The following is a 23159-nucleotide window of genomic DNA, read 5'->3' on the forward strand; positions in this document are numbered from 1 at the left end:
AAAGGAGATACATCTAATTCATTTTGTAAGTTATGATTGAATCATTCAATCTAGATCCAATCCCAACATTTTTCAATCCAGTCCAGGTTTTAGGTTTCCTTCAATTTTACTTTGCAAAATTGAACTTTGTCCGATTAAAAAGCTCATGTGGCAACAAATGGACATGTTTTTGTTCAGCCCCTTACTAGTAGGAGCAACTTTCTCGTCTTTATTCAAGGATTCAGTGTACAGCTGCGACTGAGTCATTTCAAATGGGCACCATGCAACTCAGGCATCTCTTTGCAGTGTTTCTATCTCTCCAAGGGGTTACTGGTGATAAAGTGCTGATCTGGTCTGCAGAAGCCAGCCACTGGATTAATCTGAAACCCGTCATTTGGGAGTTGATCGAGAGGGGTCATAACGTTACTGTGGTTGTATATTCGGCTGCGCTTTACGTCAATTATTCTGAGCCCTCACCCATGTCGTTTGAAGTATTTCAAGTGCCGTTTACCAGTGAGGTAATCAGAGATGTTCTGGATGGCTTCCTCGAATTCTCCATTTACGAGAAACCACATTTATCTTACTGGAGTAGATACAGAAGATTCTCTGAGCTGATAGCAAATGATACAAAACTGCTCCGGCAGATCTGTGATGGAATGATCAAGAACCATAAACTGCTGCAAAAACTGAAAGAATCTAACTTTAAAGTCCTGTTGGCTGACCCTACGTATTATTGTGGTGACCTTCTGGCTATGAAGCTGGGAATTCCCTTCATCTTCACCTTGAGATTCTCTCCAGGATTTGCCATGGAAAGACTCAGTGGACAAATCCCAGCTCCTCCTTCCTATGTACCTACAACTATGTCCGAGTTTACTGATAAGATGACCTTTACTGAGAGATTCCAAAATGTCTTTTACTCCTTTATGTACGCTTGGGTGTGCAATCAGTTGTGGCGCGAGTGGGACTCGTATTACAGTGAAGCTTTAGGTGAGTTGAACAGTTTCACTTCCTGATGTCAAATGGATTGTACTATTAGTTTTAAATCTTTTCATTCCCCTCATTTTCAACATTTTCATCAAATAAACAACAAAAGGATTAAACCCCCCCCCCCCCACCCCCGCTTCAATATAGAGGTCAAAACATCCACCCGTACATTCCTGGTAAAAAAAATAAACAGTCAATCAGTTAACAGGGTAATCAAAAACAACAATAACCCCAACCCCTCTGTTCCCCTCCCCCCTAATGTTCGATGGCAATCAGTGCTCACAAGTGCATCATAAACAGTCTCCATGAATTGTAGAACCTTCCCTTCATCCCCCTCAGCTCATCCTTCCCCTTCTCGAGAGTCAGAAATTCAAGCAGGTCACAGTGGTAGTCACCCCTGTTTGTATAATAGTTGTATTAGAGGTAATACGGTAAGGCCCCTGTACTACAGGTACGGGGGTAGATCCCTGTCTGCTGGCTCTGCCCAGTAGGCGGAGTATAAATGTGTGTGCACACCGAGCTGCTCCCATTTCTGGTAGCAGCTGCAGGAGGCAACACATCTCTGCTTAATAAAGCCTTGATTACTCTCTACTCTCGTCTCGTCGTAATTGATAGTGCATCAATTTATTAAGCAGAGATATTACATCGATGGAACTATGCATCAAGCCAGATCGCCTACAGCTGCACCCTCAAGCAGCCAACGCCACGTCGGCCTTCGAAAGCTACCTCGGATGAGCGACAGAACAACCCTCAGAAGCACAGAAACTCCAGATCCTGTTCTCACGGGTGAGCTCCGAGATTTTTCCCCTTATCCAGGTTGCGCCCACTTACACTGAAGCTATGGAGCTATGGAGTTTCGGCCGTTGAGCATACAGAACTCTTAATCAGGGATGCTTTCGTTACGGGCATGTGGTCGGCGTACATCCGCCAGCGCCTATTAGAAGGGGGTACGCTCGACCTCGCGGCGACCAGGCAACTCGCAAACTCGCTAATGGTAGCCTCCCACAATGTACTGTCGTACGCGCCCGACCGCACGGACATCGTGGGCCGCACTAGCGGCTGCCCCCAGCCAACCCCAAGCCTGTGCCATGCGGCAGCCAGCCAACCCCGGGGGGGCCCAAATGCTGTTTCTGCGGGCAGACAAAGCACCCCCGGCAGCGCTGCCTGGCGTGGAGTGCAATCTGCAAGACCTGCGGGAAGAAGGGACATTTCGCTGCTGTGTGCCAGGCCCGGTCGATCGCTGTTGTATCTAGGCCCCATTGTTCCTGCACCCCCCACGTGTGACACGTGGGTGCCGCCATTTTCGTCCCCGCAGCCCACGTGCGGCCCGTTGGCGCCGCCATCTTTAATGCCGCCCGCCACGTGCGCTCTGTGGGGGCCGCCATCTTCAGCGCCATTTTGGACGGCGCCTCGGGACCCCTGCTCGCCGGGCACTTCATCTGGCCATTCATCGCTTGCCACCGCCGCCGACCAGCCTGGGCCTACCAACACCAGCCGCAACTGTCCTCCATCACGCTCGACCAGTCCCGGCTGCACAACCTCACAACTGCGGCGACGACGGTGAAAGTCGATGGGCCCAAGACATCCTGCCTTCTTGACTCCGGGAGCACGGAAAGCTTCATCCGCCCCTCTACGGTAAGGCGCTGCTCCCTCGCGGTACACCCCATGACCCAGAGAATCTCCCTGGCCTCCGGATCCCATTCCGTTGAAATCCGGGGGTACTGTGTCGCCACCCTCACCGTCCAGGGCGGAGAGTTCATCAACCTCCGGCCCTTTGTCCTCCCCAACCTCTGCGCTGCCCTGTCACTCAGCCTGGACTTCCAGTGCAACCTCCAAAGCCTAACTCTAAAATTCGGCGGACCCCTACCACCCCTCACCGTATGCGGCCTCATGACCCTTAAGGTCGACCCACCTTCCCTGTTTGCAAACCTCACCAGGGATTGCAAACCCGTCGCCACCAGAAGCAGACGGTACAGTGCCCAGGACAGGACCTTCATCAGGTCTGAGGTCCAGCGGCTGCTGCGGGAAGGCATCATCGAGGCCAGCAACACCCCCTGGAGAGCCCAAGTGGTAGTAGTAAAGACTGGGGGAAAACACAGGATGGTCATTGACTACAGTCAGACCATCAATCGGGAGACGCAGCTCGATGCGTACCCCCTCCCAGGCATATCTAATATGGTCAATCAGATTGCACAGTACCGGGTTTTTTCTACAGTGGACTTGAAATCTGCCTACCAGCAACTCCCCATCCGCAAGGCGGACCGCCCCTACACTGCGTTTGAAGCGGACGGTCTCCTTTACCACTTCCTTAGGATTCCCTTCGGCGTCACTAACAGGGTCTCGGTCTTCCAATGTGAGATGGACCGAATGGTTGACCGGTACAGGCTGCGGGCCACCTTCCCGTACCTAGATAACGTCACCACCTGCGGCCACAACCGGCAGGACCATGACGCTAACCTTTTCAAATTTCTCCACACCGCCAAACTCCTGAACCTCACGTACAATAAATGAAGTGCGTGTTCCGCACCAACTGCTTAGCCATCCTTGGCTGTGTTGTGGAAAATGGAGTTCTGGGGCCCGACCCCAACCGCATGCGACCTCTCGTGGAACTCCCACTCTCCCACTACCCCAAGGCCCTGAAACGATGCCTGGGGTTTTTCTCCTATTATGCCCAGTGGGTCCCTAACTATGCGGACAAGGCCCGCCCACTCATCCACTCCACAATTTTCCCCCTGACGGCTGAGGCCCGCCAGGCCTTCAACCACATCAAAGCGGGCATCGCCAAGGCCACGATGCATGCGGTCGACGAGACCCTCCCCTTTCAGGTCGAGAGCGATGCATTGGACGTCGCTCTGGCCTCCACCCTCAACCAGGCAGGCAGACCCGTGGCATTGTTTTCCTGCACCCTCCATGCCTCCAAAATTCGGCACTCCTCTGTCAAAAAGGAGGCCCAAGCCAAAGTAGAAGCTGTGCGGCATTGGAGGCATTACCTGGCCGGCAGGAGATTCACTCTCCTCACTGACCAACGGTCGGTGGCCTTCATGTTTAATAATACACAGCGGGGCAAGTAAAAAAATGAGAAAATCCTAAGGTGGAGGATCGAGCTCACCACCTACAATTACGAGATTTTGTACTCCCCCTGGGAAGCTCAACGAGCCCCCTGATGCCAGCGCACAAGTGGACCGACTCCGGGGCCTGCACGAGGGTCTCTGTCACCCAGGGGTCACCCGGTTCTTTCACTTCATAAAGGTCCGCAACCTGCCCTACTCCATCGCGGAGGTCAGGGCTGTCACCAGAGACTGCCAGGTCTGCGCGGAGTCTAAACCGCACTTCTACCGGCTAGACCGAGCGCACCTGGTAAAGGCCTCCCGCCCCTTTGAGTGCCTCAGCGTGGACTTCAAAGGGCCGCTCCACCCACCGAACCACGTACTTCCTGAACGTGGTCGATGAATACTCCAGATTCTCCTTCGCCATCCCATGCCCCGATATGAAGTCTGCCACGGTCATTAAAGCACTCAACAGCATCTTCGCCCTATTCGGTTTCCCCGCTTACATCCACAGCGACTGGGGAGCCTCCTTTATAGTGATGAGCTGTGTCAGTTCCTGCTCAGCAAGGGAATCGTCTCGAGCAGGACGACCAGCTCCAACCCCCGGGGAAACGGGCAGGTGGAGCGGGAGAATGGGACGGTCTGGAAGGCCGTCCAGCTGGCCCTACAGTCTAAAAGGCTCCCGGTCACCCGCTGGCAGGAGGTCCACCCTGACTTGTCCACTCCATCCAATCGCTACTCTGCACTGCGACTAATGAAACCACCCATGAATGTCTCCTTACCTTTCCTAGGAAGTCCACCTCCGGTGTTTCGCTCCCAACGTGGCTGGCAGCTCCAGGACCCGTCCTCCTCCGCAAACACGTGCGGATTCACAAGGCAGACCCGTTGGTTGAAAGAGTACAACTGCTGCACGCGAACCCGAGTACGGGTGTACCCCGATGGCCGCCAGGACACAGTCTCCCTCAAGGACCTGGCACCAGCTGGATCCCCACCCACGGCCCAACACCACCCGACACCCCCCTCTCCGATTGCCCCGGCGCCACCCACCCTCCCCCCAGCGCACCTCAGTACAGCCCCCGCCCCAGGACGATCCGTCCTCCCACTGGTTCCACCCGGGATGAAGATGAGGACAACAGACTCCCGGAGTCACAGGCGACCAAGTCGATGCCTGCATCACCACCGGGACCGAGGCGCTCACGGCGGAGGATCAAGGCACCCGACCGGCTAAATTTGTAAATTTTCACCAGACTGTAAACCTTAAATTCTCACAAACCTGTCCGACACCCCAATAATGGGTTTGTGGGGCTCTGATTCCAAGTTCACGTGCCCTACCTCCGAGATGACCCAGAAAACCTCCCTCCAATACTTCTCCAGCTTCGGATAAGACCAAACCATATATACGTGGTTTACGGGGCTCCTCCCAAATCGTTCACATGCATCCTCCACTCCCTCAAAGAGTCGGCTCATCCGTGCCTTCGTTAGGTGCACCCTATACACTACCTGCAGCTGTATCAGACCCAATCCCGTGCACGAGGTTGAGGTGTTCACCCTCCGGAGCACCTCACACCTTCTTCCATAGCCTCCCCCAACTCTTCCTCCCACTTGGCTTTGATCTCCTCCATGGACACCCCGTCCTCCCCCAAAATTCTCCTGTAGGTTCCCTTCTCCATTCCCCCTGCCGTCAATACCTCTTCCAACAATGAGGGGGCAAACTCTCGGAGCTGTAGGTACGTAAACCCTTCCCCTTGCCCCAGTCCATGTATCTCCCCCCACTGTTCCAACCTCGCAAAGCGTCCTTCCCAGGAACACATCTTCTAATACCCTGATTCCCCCCTCTCCTCCCATCTCCGAAACATCCTGTTCAGCTTCCCTGGCTCAAATCTATGGTTCCCCCTAATCAGCATCTACCCTGACCAAGTCCCCCAGCTTAAAATGCTGCCTCCACAGCCTCCAAATCTTCAGTGTTGCCACCACCACGGGACTCCCAAAGTACTTGCCCGGGGCCATCGTTAGCAGTGCTGTTGCCAGCGCCCTCAACCCCGACCACCTACACAGACCCTCCTCTACTCTAGCCCACTGGGAATCCCCACTTCCAACCCAACTCCACCTTTTCCAGCATCCACTGCCCAATGGTAATATAATACATTTGGCCGCCCTGCGAAATGGCAGCCCTCCCACCCCCTCCCCCACTCCCAGCCGGGACACCACAAAATATTCACTCTTTTCCAGGTTCAATTTATATCCTGAAAAAGACCCAAATTTTCAGAGAAGTTCTATTATGTTCCCCACCGATGTACCCGGCTCTGATTTTTATAAAAATAAATTGTCTGCAATTTGTATTGCTAATACAAATAGCAGAGGGAACATAGGACATCCCTGCCTGGTCCCCCGGTGTGGAGCAAAGTACCCTGAACTCATGTTGTTTATATGGATACTCACCATCGGTTCCTTATGTAATTGCCACACCCACTCAGTAAATCTCGGCTCGATCCCAAACCTCACAAGAACCGCCATCAAATACCCCCATTCTACTCGATCAAATGCCTTTTACGCGTCAAGTGCAACCACCACCTCTAACTCCTTTGCCACAGCCAGCGTCATGATTACATTTAATAACCTCCTAATATTTGAGAATACCTGCCTTCCTTTTGCCAACCTTCCCTATCACCTTCGGGAGGCACCCCTCCAACCTAGTCGGCAGTACCTTCGCCAGCATTTTTACGCCAACATTCAGTAGCGACGTAGGCCTGTATGACCCACTCTCCATCGGGTTCTTATCTTTCTTTAACAGCAAGGAGATCGAGGCCTGCCCTAATGTTTGTGGTAGCACCCGCTTCCCTATCACCTCCTCAAACATCTCCACCATCAGCAGTGTAATCCTCCACTGGGAACCCATCTGGCCCTCCCACCTTCCCCGATTGCATCCTTTCCGTCCTGTCCCCCACCGACTTCTCGGGTATAGCCATGTCTTCCTCCTCCAGCCTCGGCTACTCCAATCCCTCCAGTAACTCCCGCATCCCCTGATCCTCCCCCGGTGATTCCAACCGATTCAAATTTTCACAAAACATGGGGGCGGCACAGTAATAGAATGGTTAGCACTGTTGCTTCCCAGCTCCAGGGTCCCAGGTTCGATTCCCGGCTGGGTCACTGTCTGTGCGGAGTCTGCACGTTCTCCCAGTGTCGGCGTGGGTTTCCTCCGGGTGCTCTGGTTTCCTCCCACAGTCTAAAGACGTGCAGCTTTGGTAGATTGGCCATGCTAAATTGCCCTTAGTGTTCAAAAAGGTTAGGTGGGGTTACTGGGTTACGAGATAGGCTGGAGGTGTGGGCTTTAGTAGGGTACTCTTTCTAAGGGTCGGTGCAGACTCAAATGCATTGTAAATTCTATGATTCTATGATGCCTTAAACACCTTATTAATCTGGTCCACACCTGGACAATTTCCCTCTCCGCCGCCTTCCTCCAAAGTTGGCCTGCCAGCAAGTTGGCTGGCTAGGCTTCTCCCCATACTCATAAATCGCTCCCCTCACCCACCTCAGTTGGCGAACCTGCTTCTCCGTGGACAACCGATCAAAGCCAGCCTGAAACACCCTCTTGCTGCCTAAAAGTGCCGGACCTGCAACCCCTTGTACCTCCTGTCCACTTCCAACATCTCCTCTATAAGCCTTTGATGCTCTTCCCTGTCCTCTTTTTTTTTTAAATTCCGAGTACCCAATTCATTTTTTCCAATTAAGGGGCAATTTAGCGTGGCCAATCCACCTCGCTTGCTCATTTTTGGGTTGTGGGGCGAAACCTACACAAACACGGGACGAATGTGCAAACTCCACACGGAGAGTAACCCAGAGCCAGGATCAAACCTGGGACCTCGGCGCCGTGAGGCCGCAGTGCTAACCCACCGCGCCACCGTGCTGCCCTTCCCAGTCCTCTTTATCCACGTTGGCCTTAAACGATGTCACCTCCCCCTTCACTACCGCCTTCAGGGTCTTCCATATCACTTGATGAAGTCACACCTGATGAAGGAGCAGTGCTCCGAAAGCTAGCAATTCCAAATAAACCTGTTGGATTTTAACGTGGTGTTGTAAGACTTCTTAGAGGTCCCATACCAATGCCTGTGATACTTCCCCTATGCAGTTAACGCCCATGTACTCCTCAATCACCTTCCCGATTTTCTTACAAAAAGTTCATTCTCCCAGCAACCCCAAATCCATTCTCCACCCGGTCTCTGCGCTACCCTCTTCTCCAGGACCATATCCACCCAATGCGACGCGTGATCCGAGATCGCTATCGCCGAATACTCTGACCCCCTTACCCCCACCAGCAATGCCCTCCTGACTACAAAAAACTCTATCTTTGAATAAACCTCATTAACTGAGGAGAAAAACGAATACTCCCGTTCCCTCGGATGCTCCAAGGGTCCACCCCTCCCATTTCCCTCATAAGTCCAGTCAGTGCCTTCGCCCCCTCCGACTGGGCGAGCAAGCGCAGCTGTGACCTATCCATCCTTGGCTCTTGTACCAAATTCCAATCCCCTTCCACTATTAGCTTGTGTGAATCCAGGTCCGGAATGGCCCCAAATACCTTACTCACAAGTGCGCAAACACCCTCAACCTCTTCACTGGCCCCCCCAAACCCCTCACGTTCCATGTAACTATACTGACCAGGGGTCCCTCATGCTCCCTGCCCCTCCTATTCACCATCAGGGTTGGTTTAGCTCAGTGGGTTAGCCAGCTGGTTTGTGATGCAGAATAAGGCCAGCAGAGCGGGCTCAATTCCCGTACCAGCCTCCCCGAACAGGCGCCAGAATGTGGCGGCTAGGGGCTTTTCACAGTAAATTCATACTTGTGACAATAAAAGATTATTATTATCATCATAACTCTGGGCCCTGCCCACTGGGCTTGGCCCGCACCGTCCCTTTGTTGCCATTGAACCCCTCTCCCCCCTGCTAGAATCCCCCCATCCACTTCCTCTTGAAAACACCACACCGAGTATCGGACCCCTCCCCCCACTTTTCGCACCTCCTAGGCCCATCTGTTTGTTCAGGTTCCAATAACTGCAGCCCCCCCCCCCCCCTTCCACACCCCCGTTCACAAGCCAGCTTGAGCTTGATAGTGTGGGGACCCCTGCCCAGGACCCATTTCCCTCCAATCCCCTCCTCCCACCCAGTCCCAGGAAAACAAAGAAATCCCCTTCAAATAAACAATCCCAGTGAAAGCACACAAATCCCAGAAAACCATCATTGCAAAAACAACCCCACCTCTTACCTTACCCAAGTCGGCAACTTCACCCCATTTAACACATATAACAACATGAAATAAAACTATATACAATCTTCATTCCCCCTACACTCAATCCAAGACCAATCCTCAGCCCCATTTCTCACTTTGCCCCAGTCCTTCTGCCTTCACAAACGCCTCTGCCGCTTCCACCATCTTGAAGTAAAAGTCTTTTGAGCTGGTGGTCACCCCCAACTTAGCCGGGTACACCATGCTGAACCGCACACCGCTGTTATACAGTGCCACCTTCACTCGGCCAAAGGCTGCCGCCTCCTCGCCAACTCCATAGTCAAGTCCTGGTATCTATATAGCACTGCACCTCCCGCTTCTGCTTTGCCCAACTCAGGACTTTTTCCTTCATGTAGCACCTATGGAAACAAATAATCACTGCTCTTGGCAGCTCATTCGCCTTTGGTTTAGGCCTCCATGCTCAATCCAGTTCATACCGGGTGGGACCCCCCCCCCCTCCACCAACAGCCTCTGCCAAAATCTTGACAAAGTGCACAGTCAGCTTCGGGCCCTCCACCCCTTCGGGCAGGTCCACGATCATCAGATTTTGTCGCTTAGATCTGTTTTCCAGGTCCTTCAGCTTTGCTCGCAGCTCTTTGTTGGCCTCCACCACCCTCTGCAGCTCCTCACTGGAAGTCGAGTGAACTATTATCAGCAAAGTAGCATTTACCCCCCAAATTTCTGTCATCTGTAGAATTAAGAATGCCATTGATGTTATTCCAAACATGTTGACCCTCAAATGTTCGCCAATCCAGAAATGCCACCTTACCCGTGCCCAATTTCAAATTTGTTCAAACTTCCTGTGAGCCTCATTAGAATATGGTCAAATGTAAAAAAGGCTGGAAAGTGGGAGAACAAATGGGTCACTTTCCATTTCCAATTCACTTCATACATTTTTAAGTATGAAACATAAAATTCAACCTCATTTCACCATCACTAACATTATTTACGAACCTGCAATTGGGGAATCTTTTCAATTCTTTGAGGTGAGTTTTAAAATTTGTTTGTTTTTGGAATGCGAGTCTCTCTGGGAAGGGCAGCATTTATTGAACGTGGTATTCTGCCATGGGGAAAGTGATGGTGAGCCGATTTCTTGAACTGCTGCAGTTCACATGGTGTAGGTGCATCCGCAGTGCTGTTAGAGTTCCAGTTTTATTTCCTTAGCAACAGTGAAGGAACGGTGCTATAGTTCCAAGTCAGGATGATGTGTGACTTTAAGGGGAACCCCAAGATGGTGGTGTTTCCATGCATCCGTTGCCCTTGTCCTTCTACATGGTAGAGTCCGCGGGTTTGTAAGGTGCTGTTGAATGAACCTTGGCAAGTTGTGTTGCAATTGGAGATGGTACACACTGCTGCCACTGTGTGACAGTGGCGGAGAGAGTCAATGATTTAACCAAAATGTTTCCAGGTGCGGCTGCGAGTGGCACTGCCGTGAGCCTCCTGACGATCGGACCGGCGAGGCTGGCACCGCTGTACCAGCCACCTGCCAACAGCAGTTAAACGGCTCCTGCACAGCCAACCCCACACAGCTCACAGCCATGCCGCCGAGATGACCTGCCCCACAATGCCGACATGGCCAGATTGTTGGATGGGGTGGAGGCCAGACAGGTTGCCCTGTTCCCTTGAGGGTTATGGATGGTCAGTCACTGCTGCCTGGGAGGAGGTGGCAGCGGCAGTCAGCTCGGGGAGTGTCACCAGGACGACTGGCACCCAGTGCCATAAGAAGGTCAACTACCTCCAACAGGCCGCTCGTGTGTGTTTGCACATACGCATGTTCCCCATACGCCTCGTTCTCCATTATACGGCCCATCTTACCAAACCCCCTCCCTAACCCCCAAACCCCTCCCCCACCATCCCAAGTAACTACGCATGCGGCTGATGATGCCCCCCTGTGTCCCCGCGGGAGCAGTTGGCCCACAACCGATGGGAGAGGGCCCAGACAGGAGGTGGGGTGCCAGACACCAGAGTCCTCACCCCCTATGAGGACAGGGCTCTGGGTCATGGGGGTGGCTGAGGACAGAGCAGTGACCACTGTATAGCTAAGCAGACCTTGATGAGGTGCTGCAGAGCATGTCCTGGTCCATGGGGAACGTGTCCCAGTCACAGGTGGGCATTTCTGGGATGCTCCAGAGTATGTCCCAGTCACTGAGGGCATTGACACCATGCTGCAGACATTGGGGGACCGCCAGGGCTGGCAGAGCAAGATGACGCAGGGCAGCTGGTATTCCATTTCAAAGTTAACCAGACCAGTTCAGTCCAGTATACTTATTGTGTCGCCAATATTGGCCGGCGTGGGTCTCGAAGGTTGGCCGGCATGGGTCGCGAAGTTCAGCATGTGTCCCGAAGGTTGGCTGGTTGGTGAAAGTGGGTCGCGGGAAAAAAAGTTTGATTTAGAGAGGGCTTCCAAGCAAATACAATTGGAGGAACCCACGTATTCGAGACTCGTTAAATTGTGGGCCCTTATTGTGGCAGAGAGATGTTTGGGTGGAGAGATTGAAAAACGATTGAGGAGATTTGGGCAATTGCATTTACGAACCTAACTCGGTAGAGAGGATGAACGCAGGTTAAGGGATGATTTAATAGAGGCGTTCAATGATGAGAGATAGCGATAGAGTAACTAAGGAGAGATTGTTTTCAGCGGCAGAGGAATCAGTCATCAAAAGAAACAGGTTTAAGGTAATTGGAATGCACCGATTGAAAAAAAGCTCATTCCGTGTTACCTTTTAAAAGAAAATTGGATAAAACTTGAAGGGAAGGTATTTGCTGGGCTTTGGGAAAAAGTAGAGGCAAGGGATTAATTGGATAACTCTTTTAATTAGCCAATGTAGACATAATGGCTGAATAAACTCCTTCTGGATGATATTCTATGAAACAGATCATCTGATTAAGCCAAAGAACTGGAGGAAATGACCCAAGTCACCCAAGACTGGAATTGAACCCGGGACCTTGGTGCTGTGTGTTATGTTACATGACCGTAATACGTCGTTACTCTTTGCTTTACTCCCAGAATGGTCTGATGGTTAAATTTCAATGAAACTACCAATCTTCAATTTAATGCAAATTATATTTAATGAATAACGAATATTAAAACTAATGGCCGGGATTCTCCCTTCCGGGAACTAAGTCCCCATGCCGGCGGGAAAACAGGTGCCTACCACTGCGGCGTCAACAGCCCCCGAAAGTACGGAATTCTCCAGCCGGCGCCAGAGGGCCGGCGCCAGTTCGCGCATTCGCAGACTGGCCGGCGTATTTTCACGCATGCGCGGGGGGTTTTCTTCTTCGGGCCAGCCCCCGGGCAGTATAGTGGAGCCCTGCAGGGGCCCGGCGTGGAAGAAAGAAGTGTCCCCTTGGAACACGCCCACCCGCAAATTGTTGGGCCCCGATCGCGGTCCAGGCCACCGTGGGGGCCACCCAGGGTTGGATCCCCCCCCCCCCGAGGACCGCCCACGCATACACACCTGCCAGGTCCCCCCGGTGCGTGAGTTGAGTGATTCACACCGGCGGGACAGGCCAAAAATGAATGGCCACTCGGCCCATCAGGGCCTGGAGAATTGCCATAAGAAATATGAACTGTGTTTAACTACATGTGCCCAGATGGAAAGGCTCGAGGGGTAGTGGTGTTGCTCAGCAAAAGGGTACGCTTCCAGATGGAAACGGCGGTGGCAGATCAGGGGGGTAGATATGTGACTGTGCCAGGGGCGCTGGAGGGGAGATTAGTGGCGCTGGTAAGTGTACATGGTCCCAATTGTGACGATGTGGGATTTGCGAGGAAGGTGTTTGGAGCCATTCCCGACTCAACACACACGAGATGATTGTGAGGGGGACTGGAACTTGGTGCAGGAGCCAAGGTTGGACAGGTCACGGCCGCACTTGCTGGTCCCACCGGGGGGGGGGGGGGGGGGGGGGGGGGCGATGGCGCTGGCTGGGCTAATGGTGGAAATGGGAGGGGTGGACCCTCGGAGGTTTCTGCACCCAAGGGAACGGGATTACTCGTTTTTCTCAGCAATCCATAGGGTAAACTTGCGGATCGACTTTTTCGTGGTGGGGAAGGTTTTGCTGGCTGGGGTTAAGGGGTCGGAATACTCGGCAATTGCAGTGTCAGATCACGCTCCACATTGGGTGGATATGGTGCTGGAGAAGGGGGTAGTGCAGAGGCCGGGGTGGAAACTGGATGTGGGGCTTTTGGGGAACCAAGTATTCTGTGAGAAAATTGAAAAGGTAATTAAGGAGTATGTAAGATTCAACTGTACGGGTGAGGTGTCGAAGGTAGTTGTCTGGGAGGCTCTAAAGGCGGTAGTCAGGGGTCAGGTAATTTTGTTTACGGCCAGGGTGGACAAAGAGGAGAGGTTGGAGCGGCAGAGGGTAATAGATGAGATGTTGGAGGTAGATAGGAGTTATGCAGAGGATGGGGACCGAGCGAAGCTGGAAAAGAGGAAGGAACTACAGGCGAGCTTCGACCAACTATCCACCAGGAAGGCGGTGAGCCAACTGAGATGAGCGAGGGGTGCAGTTTATGAACATGGAGATAAGGCGGGGCAGGTCATGTTAGCAGGTCAGCTCCGGAGGGAGGCAGCGGCAAGGGAAATTCTTCAGGTAAGGGACAGGGCCGGGAAGTTGGTGGTGGCGCCGGATCTGATTAACAAGGTTTTTGAGGAGTTTTACGAGAGGTTGTACAGGTCAGAGCCACCCGTGGGAGACCGTGAGATGCAGGAATTTCTAGATGGGTTGGAGTACCCGAGGCTAGGGAGGGGGACAGGGCTACATTAGAAGGAGCAATACTGGAGCAGGAGATAAAGGATGCGATTGGGAGTGTGCAGCCGGGGAAGGTGGCAGGGCCGGATGGGTTTCTGGTGGAATATTATAAAAAATTTAAGGATGAGCTGGCACCCCTGATGGTGGGGATGTTTGAAGGGGTGATAGGGAAGGGAGTGCTGCCACAAACCCTGGGGCAGGCCTCAATTTCACTGTTGCTTAAAAAGGATAAGGATCCAACGGAGTGCGGGTCATATAGGCCCATATCACTTCTGAATGTGGACGCAAAGGTATTGACGAAGGTACTGGCGGGTAGGCCGGAAGGGTGCCTCCCGAAGATGATAGGTGAGGCTCAGACGGGGTTCGTGAAAGGGTGGCAGCTTTTTTCGAATATTAGGAGGGTTTTGAACGTCGTTATGGCACCGGCGGAAGGGAAGGAAACAGGTAGTTGTGGCATTGGATGCCGAGAAGGCGTTTGATCGGGTAGAATGGGGGTAGAGATGTCTGGAGCGGTTTGGGATTGGGCCAAGATTTGTGAACTGGGTAAAGCTATAAGGAGCCGAAGGAGAGTGTCCGCACGAACAATATCAGTTTGAGATACTTTTCTCTCCACCGTGGGACGAGGCAGGGATGTCCTATGTCCTCCCTCCTGTTTGCACTCGCAATTCAGCCGTTAGCCATCGCATTAAGTTCGGGAGCATGGAAAAGAATAGTGCGGGGGGGATAGAGCATAGGGTGTCCTTATATACCGACGACTTGCTGCTGTATGTGTCGGAACTGAGTGCGTCGATAGGAGGAATATTGGAGTTATTGCGAGTGTTTGGGTCTTTCTCGGGGTACAAACTAAATCTCGACCAGAGTGAGTATTTTGTGGTGTCTCAGCCGGGGGTGGGGGCAGGGGAGTGGGGCTGCCGTTCCGTAGGGCAGGGATTCACTTTAGGTACCTGGGGGTGCAGGTTGCCCGGGAGTGGGGAAGGCTTCGCAGATACAACATCACTAGTTTGGTAGGGAGAGTGAACGCTGACCTGGCGAGGTGGGATGGTCTCCCTCTGTCACTGGCGGGTCGGGTGCAGGTGGTGTTGCCGTGATTTCTGTTTATTTTTCAATGCCTACTGATTTTCCTGCCAAAGTCTTTTTTCAGGGAGATTGAGGGAAGGATTACCTCGTTTATATGGGGAGGGAAGGTGGCCAGAGTGAGGAAGGTGCTGCTACAGAGGGGAAGGCAGGCAGGGGGTTTGGGTCTTCCGAACCTGATGTACTACTACTGGGCGGCGAATGTGGAGAAGGTGCGGAGCTGGGTCAGAGGGGTTGATTCCCAGTAGGTCAGAATGAAGGAGAGTTCGTGCAGGAGGTCGGGGCTGAAGGCACTAGCAACAGCGCCGCTCCCGATAGCTCCGGGAAAATACTCAGGGAGCCTGGTAATAATAGCTTCATTGAAAATCTGCAGGCAGTTTCGCCAACACTTCAGGTTGGGGGCAGGGTCAAGGGAAATGCCGATTCGGGGGAATCATAGATTTGAGCCAGGGAGGTGGGACGGAAGCTTTTGGAAAAGGGAAGAGAAGGGGATTAAGACTCTAAAAGATTTGTTTCTTCGGGGTTGATTTGCAGGATTGAGGGAGCTGGAAGCGAAGTATGGGCTGGAGCAGGGAGAAGTGTTTAGATATATGCAGGTTCGGGAATTTGCCAGGAAGGAGATACAGAGCCTCCCGGAGGAACCGGCCTCCATGTTGCTGGAGGAGGTGCTGACGGCAAGGGGACTGGAGAAGGGGACAGTGTCAGCCGTATACGGAGCTATGTTGGAAAAGGATAAGGCACCACTGGAGGGGCTCAAAGCGAAGTGGGAGGAAGAGTTGGGAGAGGTTATAGAGGAGGGGGTCTGGTGTGAGGTTCTCCGGAGAGTGAATACCTCCACCTCATGTGCGAGGTTGGGGCTGATACAGCTGAAGGTGGTGTACAGAGCGCACCACGAGGGCGAGGATGAGCCGATTCTTTGAAGGAGTAGAAGATGTGTGTGAACGGTGCGGCGGGGGGCCCCGCTAATCACGTTCATATGTTTTGGTCCTGTCCAAAGCTTGGGGACTACTGGAAGGAGGTGTTTAGGGTAATTTCCAAGGTGGTGCATGTGAAGCTGGACCCGGGTCCCCGGGAGGCCATATTCGGGGTGTCGGATCAGCCAGGGTTGGAAACGGGTGCGGTGGCTGATATTATAGCCTTAACCTAGTTGATTGCCCGAAGGTGGATCCTGCTGGAATGGAGAGCAGCCTCTCCACCCTGTGCCCTGGTGTGGCGGGGGGACCTGTTGGAATACTTGACCCTTGAGAAGGTTAAGTTTGAACTGAGGGGAAGCTCGCAGAGGTTCCACAAGTTATGGGCACTATTTATTATGCACTTTCAAGAACTGGCGAACATCAAACATTAGTTGGGGGGGGGGGGGGGAGGGGGTGGGTTGTGAGGGAGGGGGGCTGTGTATATTAAAGATGGATATGGGTAATCCCTGATTCCTTTTTTGTCATTTGTTTATGTTAACATGCGGGCTAATATTTGGGGGTTTGTGAGAGGATGGGATCGTTGTTATTGTTATGGGGTTTGATATATTTGTTGTTGATTATTGTTTGTTGTTGGTGGGTGTAAATTCGGGAGAAAATGTGAAAAAGGAGAAGAATAAAAATATATTTTTTAAAAACTACATGTGCCAACTCAGTTATATCTCTCTAACACTCTGCTACCTAGTCACTCCTGGTTCGAAGAAAGGGAGGATCGTCCAGGTTCAGTTTATATACGCTTTTTTCCAAAATTTAGAATACCCAATTCATTTTTTTTCCAATTAAGGGGCAATTTAGCGTGGCCAATCCTCCTATCCTACACACCTTTAGGTTGTGGGGGCGAAACCCACGCAAACACGGGGAGAATGTGCAAACTCCACACAGACAGTGACACAGAGCCGGGATCAAACCTGAGACCTCGGCACCGTGAGGCCGCAGTGCTAACCAACTGCGCCACCGTGCTGCCCCAGTTTATATACCTGAATCTAGTGCTGCCATCTGGGGGTTGTCTAACACTATGATGCAGTTGTTAGCCCTTCATATACCATCAGATATACAGATCACTGCTCTGTGAGGCAACAATGTTAACCACTGTGCCAACGTGCCAACCTCCTGGTTGTCGGTATCTCACTTCATTGATGTTTAGTCATTGTTGCCAACCATCTGTTTTTCACATGAACAACCTGCCTTTGGAGCTTCTTCTGACCTCCTTCTCCTCAGCCTGTGTCATTCTATTGTTGTGGAGATCCTGGGATAAGCTGATTGTCAACATACCTCTTCTAAAAAGAAAGAAAGTTGGTCAAAAAGTTGTAAAGAGAAATAAAAGTTGGTAACTATTAAGACCCAGGAAACCAAATGGTAAGGTGAACGTTGATTTATTCACGGTCAATGAAAGTCAGCTTGTTGCAGCGAATATATTTAAAGAGTACAACGAACATGACGGTCCCTGTCTGGGCTGGCCTTTATACTAAATTCTTCTGATCCACAGCTGGGTAGGCCTCTGACAAGGATGGCCAGTCGGGTTGTGCGGAAAACACATTTTTCCTTGTTATAGGTCAAATTAAGGAGTTGGGCGGTGTGGAGGAATTTCTTACGGTTATCGTCGTGGACCTGCTGATCATGACCGCAGATGGTGACATTATCCAAATACGGGAACGTGGCCCGCAGCCCGTACTGGTCAACCATTCGGTCCATCGTTCGTTGGAAGACCGAAACCCCGTTGGTGACGCCAAAGGGAACACTCAGGAAATGGTAGAGGCGGCTGTCTGCCTCGAAGGCAGTGTAGTGGCGATCCTCTGAGCGGATAGGGAGCTGGTGGTACACGGACTTCAAGTCTACCATGGAGAAGACTCGGTAGTGCGCAATCTGGTTGACCATGTCAGGTATGCGCGGGAGGGGGTACGCATCGAGTTGCGTGTACCGGTTGATCATCTGACTGTAGCCGACGACCATCCAGTTCTTCTCCCTGGTCCTGACGACCACCACTTGTGCTCTCCAGGGGGGCTGTTACTGGCCTCAATGATTCCTTCCCGCAAGAGTTGCTGGACCTCCGACCTGATAAAGGCCTTGTCCTGAGCACTGTATCGTCTGCTCCTGGTGGCGACGGGCTTACAGTCGGGGGTGAGGTTTGCAAAGAGTGAGGGAGGGGCGACCTTAAGGGTCGCGAGGCTATAGACGGTGAGAGGGGCCAGGGTCCACCAATCCTCAAGGTCAGGCTTCGGAGGTTACACTGGAAATCCAGTCCTTATAAGAGGGGAGCGCTGAGATGGGGGAGGACGTAAAGTTTAAAGTTGGTGTACTCGACGCCCTGTATCACAAGGTTTGCGACACAGTATCCCTGGATATGTACGGAATGTGATCCGGAAGCAAGGGAAATTGTTTGGGACACGGGGAAAATCCGGAGGGAGCAGCACCTCACCGTATCCAGATGGACGAAGCTATCCGTGCTCCTGGAGTCGAAGAGGCAGGACGTCTCATGCCCATTGACCCGGTCGGCCATCATTGAGTTCTTCAGATGATGGGGCCGGGACTGGTTGATTGTAACAGAGCCGAGCTGCGGATGTCTGGTCCAGTCGGCGGTAGCGGGGTGGTCCCAAAATGGCGGCCTCCATGAGTCGCACGTGACGGGCGGCGTCGAAGATGGCGGCCAAGATGGCGGTCCCCACGGGTCGCACGTGGCGCGTGGCGTTAAAGATGGCGGACAGAATGGCGGCCCCCACGGACTGCACGAGGTGTGTGACGCATCAGAAGGGGGCGGTATAGGCAGGCACGATGCCACACTGCAGGATCTGTGAGCTTCAGGTTGGGCCTGGCAGGCTTTCGATTTGGGAACTTTAGGTCGGGCCAGGCAGACTTTGGCAAAATGCACCTGCACTCATTGCAGGTCGCGTTCCGAGCTGGACAACGCCGACTGGGGTGCTGGCCCTGGCCGCAGAAGTAGCAGAACGGCCCCCCGGAGTTAGCGGGCAGCCACACGGCACAAGCATGGGACACGCCCGGGTCGGGTGATGGCCGCGCCTCCGATGTCCACGAGGATGCCGCGTGGTCAGGCGTGAAGGCATCCAAACTCTGGAATGCTGCCTCTAACCAGGTAGATGGCTGTACCATGTCCTTGAGGTCGAGGGCACCCATTTCGAGCAATCGTTGCCGAATATAACTGGACTGGTCTCCGGCCACATAGGTGTCCTGGATCATGAGTTCCGTGTGTTGCACTGCCGTAACTGCCTGGCAGTTATAATTCCTGGCGAGTACCCTCAGGTCACGCAGGAATTCTGCCAGCGATTCACCACGTAGTAAGAAGATGTTGAGCGAACACCTCACCCACCGGCCTCACAAACTGTTCTTTCAACAGTGCAAACGCCTCTTCGTACGAGGTCGTGATTAATAGGAAAATGTTGTGGCTCACCCGAGCGTTGAGGAGACGCAGCTTGTGCGTCCCGAAGACATCGTCAGTCGAGGAGTCGAGATAGGCCTCGAAACAACTTAGGCAATGCTCAAAGATTGCAGTGGCTTCAGCTGCCTGCGGGTCGAGTTCAAGTCGGTCAGCTTAAAAGCGGCGTCCAAGGGCAGCACGGTGGCCTAATGGTTAGCACAACCGCCTCACGGCGCTGAGGTCCCAGATTCAATCCCGGCTCTGGGTCACTGTCCGTGTGGAGTTTGCACATTCTCCCCGTGTCTGCGTGGGTTTCGCCCCCACAACCAAAAAAAGAAATGTGCAGAGTAGGTGTATTGGCCACGCTAAATTGCCCCTTAATTGGAAAAAATTAAATAAATAATTGGGTAATCTAAATTTAAAAAAAAAAGCGGCGTCCATCGTGATATCTTAGCTTGTTAAATTGATGGACCATCAATTCACACGAGTCGAGATGTAGAAGAGAACAGTGGTTTTAATAAGCTAAGAAGTATGCCAGCCTGCTGCTGCTCCCGCACTGAGAGCTGGCCACAGGTCTGCCAATTATATACCTCCCCCGAGGGGCGGAGCCAACAGAAGCATCAACACAACAACGGTAAGTAACAGTGAATAAGAACAACAGTGAACATATTTTCAGTGGTGGATAACAGTCGGACGAATAACGAGTAAATATATATATATTAGCAATACGTGGTTCACCACAGCTAAATTGCCCATTCACTGGAAATTGTAAATTAAAAAGAAGTCCTTTGCATCTAAAATTTAATTACATTTAATAATTTGTGAGAAAAAGATGTAGTGTCTTATTATACATGTCTATTCAGATGAAAGATCGCCTGAAACACTAACTCTGTTTTATCTCTCGCCATTCATGCTGTCTGACCTGCTAAGAATTTCCTGCATTTACTGTTTTTAAATTAGAAAAAGTCATTCTGTTGCACCTGAAAACATGGCTGTGATATAAAGAGAGCCTCTGAGCTTGTGCCATCGCAGGAACTCGGTAAGGTGAGGCGCTGTAACATAGTAGCATTATGGGAGGAGAGGTGTTTGCATCGAGGGATCAAAAAGCAAGTAGAAGCGAGGAGCTTTGGTTAGACTGTTTTTATGAATGTAACTCAGTCGTGCACAAATCCCAAGCCCTGTATGCAGTGTATTACCTTTGTACCCAGCCCTTGGTTATAAATACACAGGAAATTCCAGACTGTTAACTTGTTTTCTAATCTCTCATTGCTCACTTTTAATACCGAGTCACATAGGATAAACCATGACTTAGGAATAAAAGCCTTCACTGAACAACCACAGGCAAAACCCCACATTTCTGCCCGAATCTTAAATGGTTCAACTCAAACAACCTCAGGATTTAATTGCCGCCCTTAAACTATCTTTAAACCTCAACCCAATATCCCTCGGGTTGGACTGATATTTACAACTCCCACACAGTTGGTCTTTCCAGTGCGAACTGCAGGTCCATGAATCAGATTGACCCTTCCCCATCCTCCTTGGTGACGGCAGTGCCAGATCCTACCGCCTTAATCTTTTATTAAATCGAAAATATCCAAGCATATTTCCTGGAGAGATCTGTTTGGATGGTCAGTGCTTTTAAAAAATCTCTTTAGCCTGGTTCCTGCCTTGCTCCAGACAAGTCCATTCATTGCGATGTTGTTTCCTGGACCGAAACAATGGACCCATTCAGGTGAGGTCCCTCTGGCTCCCAGATTTGTTTGTATAATGGTTCCTGACTGGGACCATTAGCTCTGAAGGCCTCCCTATTTCTTCAGTTGGATTGTCTGAGGTGATAATCTCCCAGTGTCTTTACATAGTATGGACTTAGTTCCATGCTTTGAAGGTTAACCCCGTACAGTACAGCCTGCCTCTGTGTTGAGATTTAGCCTGTTTGTTTGCAAGTTTATGTCCATGAAGCTTGTGGTGAATGTATTATACCAATAATCCACCAGTGTATTTGTATCTGTGCTGTTGCCCTTGTATTTGTATCTGTGCTATGCTGTTGCCCTTGTGGGCTTCTCCTATGGGCCATGTATGGCATTATCCATAGGGGAAAATGTTGGGGCATGTATGGGCTCTGCCCATGGCTTCTCCCCTTGAAGGGAGGTAAAAAGAGCAGTCGACCTGTAGGTGGTTCTGAGTATTGGTTCAGTCACAGGCAGGCACTGTTCTAAGTTGATTAAAGCCATGGTGTACTTCTACTCATGTCTCGAGTGAATTGATGGTCGCATCAAAGCTTTTGGGTGTTAAATTGAATTAAAGTCCAGTTGGAAAGGATTCCAATCCTGCAACCACTGGAGCCATCAAGCCTGTGTCAGTTCTTTAAAAGAACAAGCTATTCGTCCCACAGCCTTTTGCTTTCTCCATGAACTTGCCTATGTTTCCTCTTCCAGTATATATTGAACCCGGATCCAATATTTGTTTCATGCCAGACCTGGCTTTTGAATTTGCTGCTGTTTCATAAAGCAATGGTGAACTTTATTCCCTGAAGGGCCAATGTCCTTCAGGTAAATAGAGTTGGTTTGTTTGTATAGGAGCGGCTTTCTGCTGTGAATGTAAAGGAGTGATTTGAGGACTCAGTGTATATCTGCTATACGGAGCCATTCCTGCTGGACATCATGCAGCTCAGGCATCTGTTTGTAGTGTTCCTCTTTCTCCACAGTGTTGCTGGTGACAATGTGCTGATCTGGCCTGCAGAAGGCAGCCACTGGATAAATTTAAAACCTGTCATTGGGGAGCTGATCGAGAGGGGTCATAATGTTACTGTGGCTGTACATACAGCTGCACTTTACATCAACTATTCTGAAACCTCAGCCATCAAGTTTGCCGTATTTGAAGTACCGTTTAAGAGTGAGAAATACGAAGGATTTCTGAAGAACATTCTCCAGTTCTGGATCCACGACAAACATAATTTATCCTATTGGGGCAGATACACAGCATTAACTGAGGTAATGAGAAATGGAACAAAAATGGCCAAACAGATCTGTGATGGAATAATAAAGAACCAGAAATTGCTGCAAAAACTACAAGAATCTAACTTTAAAGTTCTGTTGGCTGACCCTGCACATTACTGCGGTGACCTTTTGGCTATAAAGCTGGGAATTCCCTTTATTTTCTCTCTGAGATTCACTCCAGGATTTACCGTGGAGATGCTTTGCGGACAAATCCCAGCTCCTCCTTCCTACGTACCCGTAGCTCTGTCAGAGTTTACCGATAAGATGACCTTCACTGAGAGATTTCAAAATGTTTTTTACTCCTTTATGTACGCTTGGGTGTGCAAACAGTTCTGGCACGAGTGGGACTCGTATTACAGTGAAGCTTTAGGTGAGTTGACCAGTTTCACTTCCTGATGTCAAATGGATTGAACTAGCATGAGCAATTTTGGATGTACATGATCTGTCTCTTTGCTAGCTGCTTTAACAATATGGTTAATGTTATCCTCGGCATTGTTAACCCATGTTTTCTCGCTGAATGCAACCCAGGGAATCCTCCTTTCCCATGCTCAAGTTATGTTCAAATTTCCAGGAAAACATCATTAGACGATAGCAGAACATAAAACATGTGGAAATCAGCAAAAAAAAAATTGGTCCCAAGGAAATTCTGCAAACCACACTATATATCCCTTCTTTAAGTAGGAAAATTAATTACAAATTAATTTCAAAA

The 23159-nt window shown here is 51.2% G+C and overlaps 1 protein-coding gene across 2 annotated transcripts in view; it reads left to right on the forward strand.

Moving 5' to 3' along the window:
- Nucleotides 1–243: 243 nt before the first annotated feature.
- The window catches only part of LOC119970193 (UDP-glucuronosyltransferase 2A1-like), a 119324-nt gene continuing 96408 nt past the window's right edge, over nt 244–23159 (forward strand). Inside the window, exon 1 of one of the 2 annotated variants that reach the window (XM_038804426.1) lies at nt 244–966. In XM_038804426.1, coding sequence (XP_038660354.1) covers nt 252–966 — 715 coding nt within the window. In that variant the 5' untranslated portion in view covers nt 244–251. Of the gene's footprint in view, nt 967–22079; nt 22821–23159 lie in introns of those variants that run through there. The other variant, XM_038804429.1, reaches the window with a different exon arrangement.

Source organism: Scyliorhinus canicula, chromosome 8 (genome assembly GCF_902713615.1).
Source record: "Scyliorhinus canicula chromosome 8, sScyCan1.1, whole genome shotgun sequence".
Lineage (NCBI taxonomy): Eukaryota > Metazoa > Chordata > Chondrichthyes > Carcharhiniformes > Scyliorhinidae > Scyliorhinus > Scyliorhinus canicula.